This window comes from Pelmatolapia mariae, linkage group LG23 (assembly GCF_036321145.2).
Source record: "Pelmatolapia mariae isolate MD_Pm_ZW linkage group LG23, Pm_UMD_F_2, whole genome shotgun sequence".
Taxonomy (NCBI): domain Eukaryota; kingdom Metazoa; phylum Chordata; class Actinopteri; order Cichliformes; family Cichlidae; genus Pelmatolapia; species Pelmatolapia mariae.
Genome location: NC_086246.1, coordinates 34,695,258 through 34,712,120, shown reverse-complemented (window position 1 = coordinate 34,712,120; position 16,863 = coordinate 34,695,258). Strand labels below are relative to the sequence as shown.

General features: G+C 37.5%; 1 protein-coding gene across 1 annotated transcript in view; it reads right to left on the bottom strand.

The window, feature by feature from the left end:
- Positions 1 to 16,863, bottom strand: part of LOC134621242 (inactive N-acetylated-alpha-linked acidic dipeptidase-like protein 2) — a 272,732-nt gene that overhangs the window by 225,596 nt on the left and 30,273 nt on the right. The window contains exon 4 of the mRNA XM_063467671.1: positions 3,853 to 4,120. Coding sequence (XP_063323741.1) covers positions 3,853 to 4,120 — 268 coding nt within the window. The remainder of the gene's footprint in view (positions 1 to 3,852; positions 4,121 to 16,863) is intronic.

Sequence of the window (16,863 nt, the reverse complement as noted above, 5' to 3'; positions counted from 1 at the left end):
TCATTCTCCATCCTACCTGCATTAAGGTAAAGTTAATAAAGAAATATCAGATTCTTGCGTGTAGCTGTCATAGTCCACTTTATCTGCTTTGCTATGGCATCACTCCTCTTTATTAACAACGAGGTGTGAGCCACCATCCATTTATTCTTTTTATAAACTGCACTAGGTGTTTTTGCATTCTCTTCTCTCATTGCTTTTCCCCAAACTTTAACTTTTAAAAAGAAAGTTTCCTGCAACCTCTGACAGCCTCAATGTTTAGAAAGTGGTTTAGGGAGAAACAATTTTCACGTTTTGTTGAATTTTCCACTTTGAGACACACCTAACCTTCCCCAGTCAAAGAATGACTTCAAAGGCATGTAAATCACTGAGTTAAAACAATGATGATGAAGCACTTTTAAAATTTTTGAAATTGTAAAGACAACACTACTAGTAGCACCGTACCTCAAAAGTCTGATTGATGATTAAGGCTGAGCATGGCTTTAATCTTTACAGCCATCACCTTCAATTTTCACGAGTTACTTTATAAAGGACAGACATGATCACACTCGAAATATTTCTTTCTTTTTTTTGAGACCTCGAGTAATACCACATTTATGTATCTATGTACAGCCCCTAACTGCATGCACATGCCCCTTGGTCAGAGTTCAGTAGGCAATGGACCATGGCAGTGCTGCCTGAGAATACAGAATAGGCATTTATAAGCTTTCTGGGAGCAAATGCATTCTTGGATCTCCAATTACTCCCGTCATTCATTATATAGTGTATGTTTGTATCCGTATGTGTATAACTGACAATGGAAAGGAAAATTCATATAAATGACAATGAAAAAAAAAAGGCATGACAAAGTGAAAAGAGAAAAGGGAAAGCAACAAGGACGAGTATTTTTAACTCTACCTGTGTTGAATTAGTCAGAATCTTTTCCCAACAGTCTATCCTTGGAAGGCTTAAAAGTGAGCTTTTATAAAGCATTAGCGAGCTTTTTTACAGCGTGATATTGAGTCACATAATTGAGCCTGTGGGTTTACATAAAATTTCTTTCAATACTGACGTTTGCTCAGCCGGTGGATTTGAAGTGAATTCAGTTTATCATATTCTATTAATAATTCATGTCAAGAAAACCTGTTATTTACAAAACTTTGGTCAAATTTTAACTTCATTTAAAACACAGACACACAAAACCCCTCATTAAAGCAGGTGACCAGTATAACACTGCAGAAAAAGTAAGGCTCCATTTACGAATAAATGCTGGCATTTTTTTTTACCCTTTCTTTAACAATTGGGTGTGATTTATTTTATTTATTTGTTTATTTATGTTAGTTACGTTCTTTCTCTCTCTTTTTTTAATAATTCCTGAATAGTTTATCAGGAAAAGAAGCAGTCCAGCAAGCTTTTTCTTATAGTTGATTAATTCCCTGTAAAATAAGACAAATTGGGCAATTTTAGAAACCATTATAAATCTATCGAATTTTCACATGATGTAGCTCTTAGAAACTAATCTACTGACTCCAGAGAGAATGTATATAAACAAGGCTTGTATTTATTTACTGGTAAATCAGGCAAGAGTAGTATCATATCCAGTTTACATGACAGCTACTTCAATTTTTAAGTAAAAAAAAAAATTTAAAGCAGAGTTTTAAGATATTCAGACAAGCAAACTGACTGAAAATGTTTGATATTCAAGCAGCATAATGATGATCTAATTTATTTTTGGGGGGGATTAGAAACAGCACATAGAGCTTTAGGTAAAAAAAAAAAATCAAGAATAGATTTTACCTTTTATAATAGAAAAGCATTGCAAAAAACTGAAGTTCTTAGTTGTTCCTATGTTGGTCGATACTTTGTCTAACAACTTTTTTGCATGCATGTCTTGCATGTTTTACTGTGTTCTTACAGCTGTGACCGAATGGCCCTGAGGCTCTACAGGGAGGCTGGTATCTTGCTTCACTTGATGGATAACATCCTCTGGTGAATGCGTGCTATACCACAAGGATTTTCTGTTCTTCATGGATGTTCATGACACCTGGGACACTGCTATTGTATTTTCACTGTTCGGTCTATACGAGTCCTAAGGGTCCTGTGGCAACTGGGTCTATCTCTCGTAGAGTTTCCCACATCTGTTGCCATTCTCTGTTATTACTTATTAACTGAACAACCTCTTTTCCACTTAAAACAGTCCAGTTAACCATGCTGTGTAAACGATGCCCTTCACTGAAATACACTTTGCCTATAGCAACATAATGAACATGGTCATATCATCTTCTTCTGTTCCAGATCAAGAATTAATAATACAAGCTGCTGTTATTGTATTTTACTTTCAAATTTAACACAATAGTTGAACTTATTATTTTTTAGAGCACACAGTGCAGCACCAGCAAAACAGGGCCACCAACAGCAGGACTTATTAGTCCAGTATACTTGCTCTGGGCCCAATCCATCCATCACAAATGCCATATTTAATTGTCTGAAAGCCATGTTTAGATCCTGCAAACCACCGCTTAATTCAAGGCAGCGTGCAGGAACAGAGCTAGGAAATAATAAAGTGATGGATGACTGTGACCCTCCTTTGGGTAGACTTCGACGAGTGGACAGCTGGATGGATCGAGTAAAGCGGAGAAAGGAGAACGAAGGGAGAGGAAGGGGGAGAAAAGAAGAAGAAAACTTGGTATTCAAAGAATCACTCCAACTTTTCATCTGCCCTCAGGCCGGGCAGGGGCTCAAGGGAATAACAAGCATCTCCTTCAACCCCTTTCTCTGTTCCCAGGATACAGAGAAGTAAAACCCTCTAAAAATAGTGTGACTGTATGCTTTGTGTATGCATGTCTGTGTGTCTTCTAGCTAGAGTGGGTGGACTACATACATAATGACTTCCATTAACCTTCACACTCTTGAAGGATGGTAAAAAGATTAACTGTGCACTGTGCATGACACAACTACTATGGAAACATTTTTTTAAGAACTCTGCATTGAGTGTGTTGTGTTGTTATTGTATTGTACAAGTGTATTATTATCTTTCTAATGTGTATGTAATAATGTGTGTTAATGAGGTTATCGGAAAGAGGTGGCTTTGGACAGCCTTTAAGAAAATGTCCCTTTTGGTTCTATAAAAATACAGAAAAACAAAAGAAAAAAAAACATCTTGAGTATGACCCATTTTAAAGACTCTACTCCATTTTGTTCAGTTACCTGTGGAGATACAATATATTACATTTTTCATTCAACAACATCATTTAAAGAAGTTAAAATTGGTATAAAAATGAATTCCAAAGCACATCCTTTATCAAACACATACAAAAATATAATAAAGCTTAATAAAGACATTGTTGAGTAGAATTGGGGGTTTTTTTGGCCATCGACTGTCAATGAATCTGCCTTAATTTTCAATTTAATCTTGATGAGCTTTTTTGTTGTCTTTTGTTTGTTTTTTGTCAAACTTAATTGGACTGCTTCATTTTTAGATTTGAACACAGTGTGCTATTCAGTCTAACAAATCAGTTACTTGCATTTACCTGACCACAGCTAGTTATTCTGTCCACTTTCCATGCATTACCTCCCTAAAATCTGGGGGTTTTCTGCATTTTAAACAACCTGCTATTAGAAAAGCTGCTTAATATAACATATGTGACCTTCTCGTTTAGACAGTTATACCAAATAAATCAAACAACAGTTCAACACTGAGCTTTGGTTAAACAAATTATCAGCATTAGAACTTAAAAGTTCTTGCCATGACCTTTGTTCATGACCATGGCTGGGGTTAGGGGTGAGAAAGACTAGGACCGGGTTCCAGCAACCAGAAAGGTTACACAGCCTTCGCTTCAAGAAATGTCAACATGACACAACACAGCACAGCCATACCTGCACGCTTCCCATGGCAGAGTATGCAGCATAGGAGAACTGCTGCTTTGGCAGATCATTTGGTCCACGCTGGTCACAAGGGGTCCCATTTGGCATGAAACACTGGTGGCTAGATCTGTCAGTGATGGTGTTGGGTGTGGAACCAGGCAGACTGAGCAGAACAGTGTGATTGGATAGGTGGACATCAGTTAAACCAAGTCCCACCCACTGCCTGTAAAGGTACCTGGCTCTTGACTCTTCACTGTCATCTGACAAGCTTGAAAAAGACCTAGAAATAGTGGAGAAAGACTTGTTACTTTGGAGATAAACAGAAAGCAAGATCCCATTATTTCCCAGAACTGTTCATTGAAATGTATTTAGTTTTCCTAAGCAAACTTACTTGATAAGTGATTGTGTTTGCTTAATAATGAATCATGAACAAATACTGTGAAAAGCTGTGAAATTATAATGACGTATTGCAAACTGTCAAGCTGTAAAGCATCTACATTTCTCTGTAAAATTTAACAAAAACTGCTTTAAATTTTATACACCTCCTTTTTAGGTTGTCTCTTTGTGCACCTCTGGACCACTTCCAGAAAAATTGCACTTATTTTTAGACATATTGTTTTTTGTTTTTTTTTTATCTTCACTCATTACCAGTTTAGCTCATGATATCTGGTTGCCTGAACTATTGTCTTCATACGACAAAAGTATTCCAGTTGAAGGGTCGATCATTTGATACATTGGAAAAGATCATGTGCAAATTACAGATGCACGTCTTCAAAGTGGGACCTCCAATTAATGATCTAAAAACAGCAGCCACTCTTGAGTTGGTGCAGCACTCCTCAAAGTGATGACCTACAATGGGAGACTGGCCAAATCTGAGTCAGACTGTTCTTGAAATGTTTTCTTTAGACAGAATTACTGTGAGGTCATGGACCAGTAGAAAAATCTATTTTGTTAAAACTGAGTGAGGATTAAACAGGATGCCATTCCAAACATGATAAAAATCTATCAAGCTGTCAGCAATTTCAGTTCCATTTAATACAATTTAATTTATACAGCACCAAATCACAACAACAATTGCCTCAAGATGCTACCTGGAACATCAAATTTGTAATACCATAAAAATGTAGTCTGATAAACCCGTACAACTCTTAAGGAACTGACTGAAATCGTTTGTGCACAAGAACGAAAACTATGAATCTGTGAATATCTCCTTTTTTGTGCTTTTGAATTGGGGAAAAGGTATCAGCACGCAAAATGAGCCTGCAGTCCTCTACGACATTATATTTCACAGTTGGAAAGACATTCATGACCATAACATTCACATGGAGGCTTTTTTTAAAAAAAAGACCGCATGACATTCTTCAAAATTGTTCGTTATACTAAAGTATTTGTTCACATAAAAACCCAACTCCATTTAGCAGTTCAACATTTGGAGAATTCGACTAACTGAGCTTCATTATTTTTTTATCAATTAATAAAGCAGATCTTTTTCGTATGTACTTCTTCTATTTGGCTGAGTTCTTTGAAGCCTTTCTTACACCCAGACTCCTCACAGGAGCTGTCAGTCTGTCATTTCCGTTTTCCTAATTGCAGGAAAGAGATGTCAATAAAACTTGATCCTTTGGCCTTATTTGAGTCTTCTCTTCAGGTTTGTTTGGTTCCTGATGTTTACTCTCTTTATTGTTCTGACTCTGAGAGGTCTGGACTCTAAAGTTCAGCAATAAAGACATTTCCAGATTGGACTGGCTGGTATTTCATCCTCATGCTGAAGAAACATTTTTCAGCACTGAACAAAAGCTGGTTACAAAAATACAAAATATCTATCTATCTACATTTCTTTTTTGGCTTGAGCGATGCTAAATAATATAAGAATAACATATGGATAGCCTTGATAAAGATGGGTCACGGTCTATATCTATTTTGTCTATCTGTAAGTAGGAGGGCAACATTTATGTATGCCTGCAGAATGTGCTTGTGTGTTTAGTGTGTGTGATATCTATATCAGTCTCAGCAGCAGATGGCCCAAACACACAATTGTGCCATTCTCTAGTCAGCAGGCCACGTCACATAGCTCGCCAGGAGCAGCAGCAGGAGGCATTGTGTGTATTGCTGTGTTAGTTTGTGTTTTCTTGTGTATGTGTGTGGAAGACCTTCATCTATAATCCAAGCTGTTGGAAGGGCTCCCTGTGGTTTGGGACACATGCCCAATTCTAACGATACGTCATGTCTCAAGTGACTTGAGTGTGTCTGTGTTTGCTTGTATGTGTCAATCTACACAGCTGTGTTGAAAAGACTTGTTATTGCTTACCTACCAAACCCAATTTTTCAGAACACATTTATCTGTCTTTAAATTTAAAAGCCAAATTCAGATCCTTTAGTAAAAGTAGCATTTTTAGCTAGCATTATGGAACGAGTCAGAACTTCTGTTTTCAGCTAACTTGTATGAGCATGTGAAACAAAGGGTCCTAAATGTCCTACATGCATATTAATTTTGGGATACAAATAAGAGCATAAACCTAATTAGCATCATCTGGCTCTAGTGTTTCAACTGTGTCTACACACAACATAAGCTGTAAGGCCACACGAAAGCAATTAGCTAATCACATCAGCCTCGGAAGCAATATTATAACTATAGCTCATAAACCATCCATCCATGTTAATTGTCCAACATCAGCTGCCACAGCTAATTTTATTGCAGGCAAACCTGGACTTTTGCTTGTGTTTTCAGGTTTGGCTGGGTAAAAATTTATATATGCTATGTGTCAACACATTCTTCTTATCTTGTTCACTTAAAGTAACATCTAAAATCACACCAACTAGTCAGACAAAGGTGGTTGCCAACTAAGTTGACCCAGGGTTTCTGAATCATGCACATTCACACGAAAAGGGTAGCAGTGCCCTCTTTTAGGATAATTGTGAAGGTGTATAGAACAATAAAATTGTCTTAAAATGATTAAAAAATGAATGTATTAATGATGTAATGAAGCAACACTGTCTTACAGACCTTCATAACACTAAAATCCCAGGTTTGTCTTCAGGGTCAACCTGAAGACAAACAAGCGAATATATAATGTGTCATTCCCAAAGGACACTGGTCACTTGGTGCAGCGGGCCACATTACCATTTTGTGATATAATTTATGAAAACTTTAATGGAGCCATGTTTGAGACTCCAGTAAAACTGTCATTTCAGAAGGTTACTACCCCATCAATATCATGTGAAGATGTGTCCTGTTTAAGCCAGATGGCTCTTCTTCTTCTTCTTGACATTTTCTTCCAACTAATAGGATTGAGCATGGATATCACATACAATATCTGTATTTATTTTATGGCAAATAATTCTAAAAGGCTGTTCAGAAACTTCAAAAAACAAGAAAATCTGTGTTATTTCCATGCTGTGTAACCTTTCCTACGCCTGCAGAGATACTCTGATTGTTTTGAAGTGTTAATATGGCCGCATTTGAGGGCTGGCAAATATCTTTATCTGATGAGTGGATTGAATCCTTTCCTCTGAAGCCGCTCTACCCCACAGAGATTGATGAAAAACTGTTTATTCAAACTTCAGCGAGCTGCAATTGTTTCATGAAAGGCTTTTTTTTTAATGTTTCATATCTCGTCTCTTCTAAAGCATCTGAGCTTTAATTAATTCTTTATTCACAATATCACTGACAAATGGGGTGAGGAAGAGAAATGCCTCTTCATCCTGATTTGAAATAACAGTTCAAAGTCTGGTCCCAAACTCCCAAGCTTAAATTTCTATGCAAGTCAAAAGCTTTTCTATTATTAAAGATGGAAAATGGCAATGCTTCTTCAAAGCCAGTTTTTAGCATCTATGCACCATCTCCTTTCAAACAGAGCCAGACAAATTAACTTTGGCAAAGAATACATTTATGGCTTTATTTTGATTTGTGTTTTTATTGCATGTTTTATGTTTGCTATAATGGTAATATGTAAGAGCTATTAGCATGAGAGCAGGCAGATAAATCACATGTTTCGCCCATGCATATTGCATATATAATTGCCTCTGTGGGAGCTCGATGTGCTTTCTTGGGCCAAGCAGACTTGGGATATGAGCTGCTGTTGCCTCTGCTGGCAGCTGCTGAGGATAATATATTCCTGTAGAGCACAATCATTTTAATAGCTCATCCATTTGTTGAGGAGACAATTGATTTTCTCTGTTTCCATACACGTTAGTCACATTTGATTTCTCTCGTCCCATTTGCATTTGTCACATTTTAAGAGCGTGGCGCCTGTGCTCAGGCTCCATGATAGGAAATCTTTATTCAGGTGCCAGGGCTAGTGTTAAGGTGGAATGCAAGTGATGACAGAGGCTGCCAATAAAGGCGACTCCACTCATCACTGGCACTTTTACGCACATCAAGTAAGGCTGGAGAAATTAGCAAAGCACATCAGAGAGACAGCAGAGAGTTAAATCACTGATCCAAGGACAGTGAATTCTGTGGCTACGTTGAAAAGATGATTTGAAACATTTTCAAATATTTCTAGTCTGATAGATCTAATTCAGTGCTAAATAAACTAATATCATAATATTCTATTATTTTCTAAAAAGAACTTAGAGAACTGTGCAAAAGTCTGGAGTCAGCCCTCATTTATTATGCTCCTGAGGATCGAACAATAACTCTAAAGGTCTTTCAACATTTTACTTTAGCCATTGGCTGCTTTTTCATTTTCAGTCCAGTCCTTGTATCTGACAGTTTACAGAGTAATGTCTGTCTATGAATCTGTCAAACTACCACTGATATGTGACGCTTTGTTGCTTCACAGACCTGTCTGTTGGAAATGAGCAGCAGAGATGGAGCATTTCCAGTACTTGACCAGACCACCTGAAACCCATCAGCCCAATAAGCGACAGTTCAAAACAACCAGCGTTGCCATTCAGACCTCACAAGATTATTCAGCTTACTCAGGGTGGTAAACAGGCTGCGTTTTCCTCATGTAATTCTCCTTCATTTGCTAACTGCTTAATTGTTGTCTCCAGAGTTTTCTCTGATGGTCCTGGGAGCGATGTTTTCACATGAACCTTACTACCTTGGTCATTTTCAACCACCTTTGAGTTTGTATCCCAGTTTGACCTCAGAAATTCCAGGCCATACTCACCATAGCTGTTCCTCTGTACCATACCAGCCACTTGGTTATGGCGTTCAATGTATACCATGTCTACAAGAATCTTGCACCCTTCTGTTATGTGCTAGCTTATCATAACATGTCCTTGTGTGGTAGACTCTAGCCTCTGTTGCTCTTGTGCTTAGAGCTTGTTCCAGTTCTGCCATGATTAGTGCATCTTTGCTGTCTTTCACCCCAGCTTTGTCCAGCCATTAGATCAAACACAAATTCCTTTGGCTTGACAAGGATTTTTGTTTTTGGACAATTATTTCTTTCGTGTAACAATGCTTCTTGGCAATTAAAGTTATACCACTGGAAAAGAGTCCTGTAAAAGACAACATTTAATGTTTAAAATGTAATTCTTGGCTAAATTGTATAAGCATAGAGGCTGACCTTCAAAAGTGTTTTATGTTTTTATTGTCATGAAAGTTGTATTATTATTACATTAAAAAAAAGTTTGGAGATGACAGACAGAAACCAACTAACTAAACATAAATACATAACATAACATAATAATTGTTTCTGTGGCTTAAAAAGTGTAGATGTATAGTGCCAAATGATGGTACAACATGTATATGGTGGCTTTCTTACTGTCAACAGTAACACAAGATGGTCTGAATGTGTGACTGTGCCATTGAGGATGGCAATGCAACTACGAGTCTAACACGTCAGTGATGGATGAAGGCACAGTTCCGAGAGAAGCTGTCTTTGAATACAGCAGCAGTTAGAGGACCGCTTCTCACTGAATGTAAAATAGGTCCAGTGGTGCTGCGCTCAGCTACACTGCTGAATAGTAATGCACACACGCGGACAGCGCATACACTGTACAATTAACCTTTCACATCCCTGAACAAAATATTACATTTTGCTCTTTGAGTCCTGGTAATAAGGGCTGTCAAGAGATTAGAAAGAGAAAGTGGAAAAACAGTTCAGTTTTAACCACTCACAGCCATCATGATCCTGGTTCATACAAATCTAATAATGTATTGGGATTGGGACCTTTCCTAATTAATTAATTTAACCCCACCCTTTGACTTTCACAAATCTAATTTATATTATGGTAATAAAATTCAGTCAATTCAGTGTTGCCAGAAAACAGATGTATCTCCTTCAGGATTTAATATCAATAAGTTAAAACAAACTAAAGAAATACATCAAATAAACAGTGAAAGTAAAAAACTTTTTAGTTTTTAGTGCTCATTTATAAAAAAGATGAATAAATAAAATTTCCACCCAGCCTGTGGGTGGTCTTTATCCTTCAGGCCTGGGTCCCCTATCAGAGACTTCAAGCTCAAGGGTCTCTCACAGTGTCTTTGCTGTTTCTAGGACTCATATATATATATATATATATATATATATATATATATATATGTATATATATGCATGCCTGCCATCAGCTGAAAAACTGATGTACAAATTGCTGTCTATACAAGTAAAACCAAAAACAAAACAAAAAAAGCTACTGACAGACATCCATGGGACCTCAATTGCAAAAGGATAAAAAGACTTTTATTTGGTGGCAGGAAATGCTTAGTTTATCTAACAAGTTGCGGATTCTAATTTGAAAGATATGGGGCTATAGAAGCCATTTGCTTGTTAAAGCAAACAAATTCTTATCAATTGCCTCGTTCTTTAGGTCTAAACATTTTTTTAGATATGGCTGTTTTGCCAACCTGATTCATTGTTCTTGTTTATTAAAAGAAAAAAGAAAAAAAAAACAGTGAGAGGTGAATGCCAAACTTTAAAGGGACGATCTTATCCTACCACTTTGCATTTTGGTGGTAGGAAATGTCCACATTACATTGTTTTGAAGCCGAAAGTAGGATAAACATAGTTGCTTATAATATGCACACTGAAACAACTTCACAGGACAATTGCAAGAATTAGAGCTAAATCTCATTGTTGCAATTTCCACCAAATTCCATGCTTAAATATTGGTGACTTTGAGTTACAGTGATAGTGGATAGGGTTGCAACATCTATTAAAATATATTTGAATATGACAACCATTTCTTTGTAACTCTAACTTTCTCTGTCATTGCTTCTATCAAATTTAAAAATAGCCTAACTCACGGCACACCTGTATGCAATCTGTTTTTCATGACAGTCATTTTGTAATGCAGTTATAGTAAAATAGTGATTCTCTTTGCAGCATATCGCCATAGTAATTTTGGTGCATGGGATGTACAAAAGTAGAAGACGAAGTTACTAAAGTAGCTTATACCGTTGTTGAATCCAGCAACCGATAGGCCAGAGGTGGCAAATGAGAAATCAGCAGAATCTCTTCTTGTGATTGTGTGACATTAATGGGAATGATGATTTTTTTTTTCCTTACACAGTTTTCACGATTCTATGCATATTTGTATGCAGGTCAAATGAACTGATTACAGTTCAATCCAATAAAGTGCAATGTAATGCAATACAAGTCGTATAAATTTTATTCAATTTTATTCATATAAAATCAGTTTACAACAGCAGTCCAGGTTCACAGTCTTGTAAGGTTAAGCCCTAATAATATTTGAGAGTGGGGACACCAATAAAATACGCAAAAAAGACATTTAGCCACAAAATACAAAATAAGACAAAATATTTTTTTCTAGCTGAGTGTGTGTGTGTGTGTGTGTGTGTGTGTGTGTGTGTGTGTGTGTGTGTGTGTGTGTGTGTTTATCAAGGAATGTACTTGACAATCAGAATGAAAAGGCACTATAATGTCCCCTAGGACCCAGAGGCACACAGAGAAAGACCCAGGAGATCCTTAATGTTCCGCAGACCCATAAGAATACTGAAGACCCGAGGACACACATCCCGATGATAACTGCATGCCCAGCCCAGCGGAAGGAGGAGGGATGCACCAGATGCAGTCCTTGCGGCCAAAGGGTAAGAGCCCAAGAGCACGAGACGCAACAGGCAGCCTGCCCCACCAAGGGGTTTGGACACCAAGGCCCCAGGAGCCGAAGAACCCCCATCCTCCACAACCATGTCCCACAGGGAGCAAGACTCAGCAAGCCCGACACTCAGGCTAAGCCATACATATACAGACGCCCACATATACACACATACACACACACACACACACACACATACACATACACACACACACAAAAGCCATTCACTCACACATACCCATACAACAATGACACAAAGAGTCTAATAGGGCCGAACATTAGCCCACGTGACTTCTGATTTCTTCCAGATTTTTGTCAACTCTTACAAACAGATTGAGCAGGCTCATGTTGCTAGACAGCATAGAGACACTTACGGACAGTACAATCTCAAATTCATAAAGAAAGCCAAATCCCAGTCATTACACTATTTGTCACTGTATCAGCAGATACTGTCAGTACACTTGAGTCTAATAATTTACTAATAGCTTCTGTTTACATTAATGTCTATAACCTGATGTTTTGACAGTGTGCATGTCACGTATGAACACATGCATATGCTGTTTTCAAATGCTGTGAGTTGTTCTTTCTGTACAATGTTGCCCAGTTTAAGCAAAAACTATTTTGGAATCTACTTAAGAATAATAGCACCAACTGAAAGGAGGACAGTTTTTTCTTCAGACAGTGCTTTAGTTCTGTATAAACAAAATCAATCTCTCCTCCTCCCTCACTTTCTCTCGCTTCATTTACCAGGTCATGGTGGATCTCTAGCTGTGTGTTAATTGGCCCAGCTCGATGTGTTGGCATTGATTATTAACCCTTCAGAAGATCCCAGTGGGATGGCTTTGAATGCTGAATACAATCACACTCTTAATACCTTGCTCACTCTACCATTTTCTTCTTGCTCATTAGCTTCTTCATGTCCGCTTCATATGCTTCCTTTTTTCCATTCCAATAGTCTTTGCTCATTTTATTTTTTCTCTATACTTCTATGGCTGTGATTTCCCGGCTCCTTTCGTGTCAGTTCACATGCGTTCTCTCAAGTGTTGTCGTTCATTATTTCCCAACTCTCAGTCCCTTTTAAGCATTACTTACTGGCTGGTGATTGACCCTGAGCAACTCAGGAGATACATGTGTTATTAAGAAAATATTATGTACGCTGGTGTGAAAAAACCTGTGCCCCTTCCTGGTTTCCTCTTTTTTTTGTATGTTTGTCACACTTAATGTTTTAAATCATTAAACAAATTTCAATGTTAGTCAAAGATAATACAACTAAACACAAAATGCAGTTTCTAAATCAAGGTGTTTATTAATAGGGGTAAAAAAATCTCAACCTACATGGCCCCATGTGAAAAAGTGATTGCCCTCTAAACCTAATAACTGGTTGTTGCCAGCAGTTGTTGCTTAGCAGCAACAAATGCTATCAAGTGTTTGCGACAACTAGCAATGAGTCTTTTACAGTGCTGTGGAGGAAGTTTGGCTCATCCCATGTGGAATTGTTGTAATTCAACCTCACTGGAGGGTTTTTAAGCATGAACTGCCTTTTTAAGGTCATGCCACAGCATCTCAACGGGATTCAAGTCAGGACCTTGACTAGGCCACTCCAAAGTCGTCACTTTGTTTTTCTTAACCCACTAAGAGGTGGGCTTTGGATCATTGTCCTGCCACAGAACCCAAATGCATTTAAGCTTGAGGTCACGAAGAGATGGCCGGACATTCACTACTGTATACAGACTGAAGAAAAAACACAAATATTCTTGCACAAAAGGTTTTGCAAAGGCCAGAGGTGAGACCTGTTCTATGAAACAACTTTTTCTCCACAACTTTAATTAACTACCTCAAACATCAGAAGGGGCAATAATTGAAGAATCTGAATAATCAAAAACCAAGACCAGTACTAGCACTAGAGTGCCATATTTTACAAAGAATGAGCAACCTTAGAAAATAGAAAAAAATACAAAGAAGTTAAACGCATAATAGCGGATTAAAGTAACACAATTGTGGATCAGTATCATTCTCCTATCATTAGGGTATGGATAAATCTGATTATAACAGATACAATTAAAATAATGTGTTACTTCTATGTATTCTTTTAATGTAAAAAAACCCCCAAAAACCTGTTTAATTGCAAATTTTATGTAAACTCAACAAGTACAACGACTTTAGTTCAGGCTCTCAGATTTGCAATTACTTGGCTGGAAATCACTTGCAGTCATTACGGAGTAGTTTCCTCCACTGGCAATCTATATCCCTCATTTTTGCTCATCAAGTCACAGGGATTAGATTCTCTCCAAACAAGCACTTGCCCACTGAGGACCAAGGGATTGTGTCAGGAAAGAGACATTATTTTTCAACATAATTAATTGGTCAGGAAGTGATGCTTTTATACCTGCTACTTATCTTGAACATAATCTTCTGCAGTGCAGGTTAGACTTGCAGCATAAGCTACCATGATTAGAGAAACACCACATGATGCTGACTAACCAAAGTTTAACCCTAAACAAGCCACAAAGAACTGGTCGGCAATTCCTTGGCAACCACTGGTCACAAGGGATAAATGTGTATTCCCTAACCAGCTGGCAAGTTGTTGCAGAAGGTTTCTGGCAGTCACAAGGTGAAAATGATTATAAGTTATAAAGTGCAGGACCAAACACCTTAAAGGAAGATAGAGACTTATTTCTAAACACTTGCCAACTAGTCTAGAATTTCACTAGAATTCTGCTAGTCACCAAAGCAAGTCACTATTCACAAATATTTAAAAAAAAAAAGGAGAAAAAGAAATAGCAGAAATAAAACAAAACTATTTAGTGACACATTATTAGGGAATGTGTTACTGACAAACACTGCAGGGGTTGCTGCAGCATCATATTATTAATGCACGATAGTAAAAATGAATCTAACTTAACATCTCACCATTTTAAAATAAACAAAAAGCAGATGGGGTGTTCATGGTCATTACACTTATTAATGTGGGCTAGATGGTCAGTGACCTGCTAAAACACTATTACTGTGTTTACAGATGTGCATTTGGATGCTCTGGGATTCTAGGCAGAAAACAAAGCACATCAATGCTGTGTAACCTTCTGACTTGCACCGTAAGATAGTGGGTGATTTGGGTCACCTAATTTTCTTTAAATACTGCACCACCAGCTGTCATTTTTGTGAAGAATTCCTTTTAAGTATTTGCTGATGTTGCTGTAGCTCTTCTTAATTCAGGTTAGCTTAATCATTCCTACTGCATTAATCAAAAAAAAAAAAAGAAAGACATTTTTATTTAACTTAATGAGTAACACTAAGATTCACAAATAATTTTGCTCATTTCGAAATTATTAATTGCCTTTGCCAACATTTTGGATACTTATATTTTGACATCTTTCATGCATTTGCTGATTAGAGCTGGGTGTGTAATTAGCTGTTGCTTTTGCAAATTAAATGTTTCTACAAAACATCAGAGGTGTAGATAAAATGAAGGTCATATTTGTGATATACTTTTATGTATTTAATCTGAGATAAAACTGAGAGGAAAAAAATGGGATGAAGATTTTTTTAAAGTTAAAAAAGAAATTTTCCAAAATAGGATGGCAGGTATTATCATATCATCATTAGAGGCTGGCTGTAAACAGAAGCATTGCTTATTTTAGTGGTCTTTAGTAGCATGACAGATGTGTATTTGAATTAAAATGTCATCAGAATTAAGAACAAGTGTCTATGGACAATATCAGCCAGGTGCAACGAAAGAGCAGCTGACACACCAGCTGATTCAGTGACATTTAAACTGCTCACAACTTCTTTAAAGTCAGCCACATTAATAGTTTATCTACCCTATGTGTCCGGATGCTTTAAGTCAGGTTGTGATTGGCTACAGAAGAAGGGGAAGCTGCTCAGTACCTTAACAACAAGCTTAGAATCTCATGATATTCCTTCAATTATTATGGTAAAGTTTTGCTAATTGTGCACATTTGAATGAATAAACCAATGATCCAACATATTTTGCAACCACACTAGCGCTGTTTGTTAGTGCTTTGAACTCAGCTACATGCTGCTACAAGCCAATGTAGTCCTAGTGCCTGTCCCAACCCCCAATACATGGTAAGGATTGCAGGAAGGGTCTTGGCCAAATCAAATGTGAATCATAAAGAATGAGCTTTCCACAACGAATCAGTCAGAGCTCGGGTTAACAATGGCCGCCTCTGGTGCTGTTGGCCAGCAGGGTGATGGTGAAAACTGTGCTAATATCGACCAAAGACAAAAGTACACACTGTAGCAAGGCAAGGGTACCAAACTCAAGCTCTGTAGCATTAGCTTGCTAAAATAACAGAGAGGTGAGATAACTATTTTAAACTAATAAACCAACTATTCCCACTCATTGTGTTGAGAGGAGTGGGCTTGCTAGCAAAGCTAATGACTGACATTATGTTAACAGCTTTACCTTTTCAGCTGCCTGTACACATTTAGTACAGCATTTATTACATATTCTTCTTTGAATTTAGACAGATGTATCTTTTCAAGAGTCCCCTGCACTCACACAGACTTGCTTTTCTTTCTCTCAGCAGATTCATTATATGACTTGTTGGTGTGAAAATGTGAGTTTGTACCATAAGTGTGCATGCTGTATAACAGCTTGCAAGTATTCCCACAAAAATTACAGTGCTTTCAAATAACTTGTTTACTGTAACGATCAGCTTTCATCTTCAGTGTCAATGTGAGACTTTGTAGGGACCCTTTATAAACAGTTTATTGTTTGTATTTAATTCAACAAAAGTTTCTTCAAATCCTAGCAAAAGGTAATAAGGGGAAGAACACTTTGAGCAGGCAGCTGATGGTCATCTTCCCTGAAATTATGTGAACCTGCTCTCACCTGTGAAGACAACGGGATGCCAGTTGTAGAACAGCCAGAGTAGCAGTCCCACTAAAGGACTGGCAATGTTTGTTCTGTTCCTCCTTCTTACTCTGTTCCTTTTCTCTCAAGGCCAAGGTAAGCCAGGGTAAGTAACCAGATACATGAGTACAATAACCTTA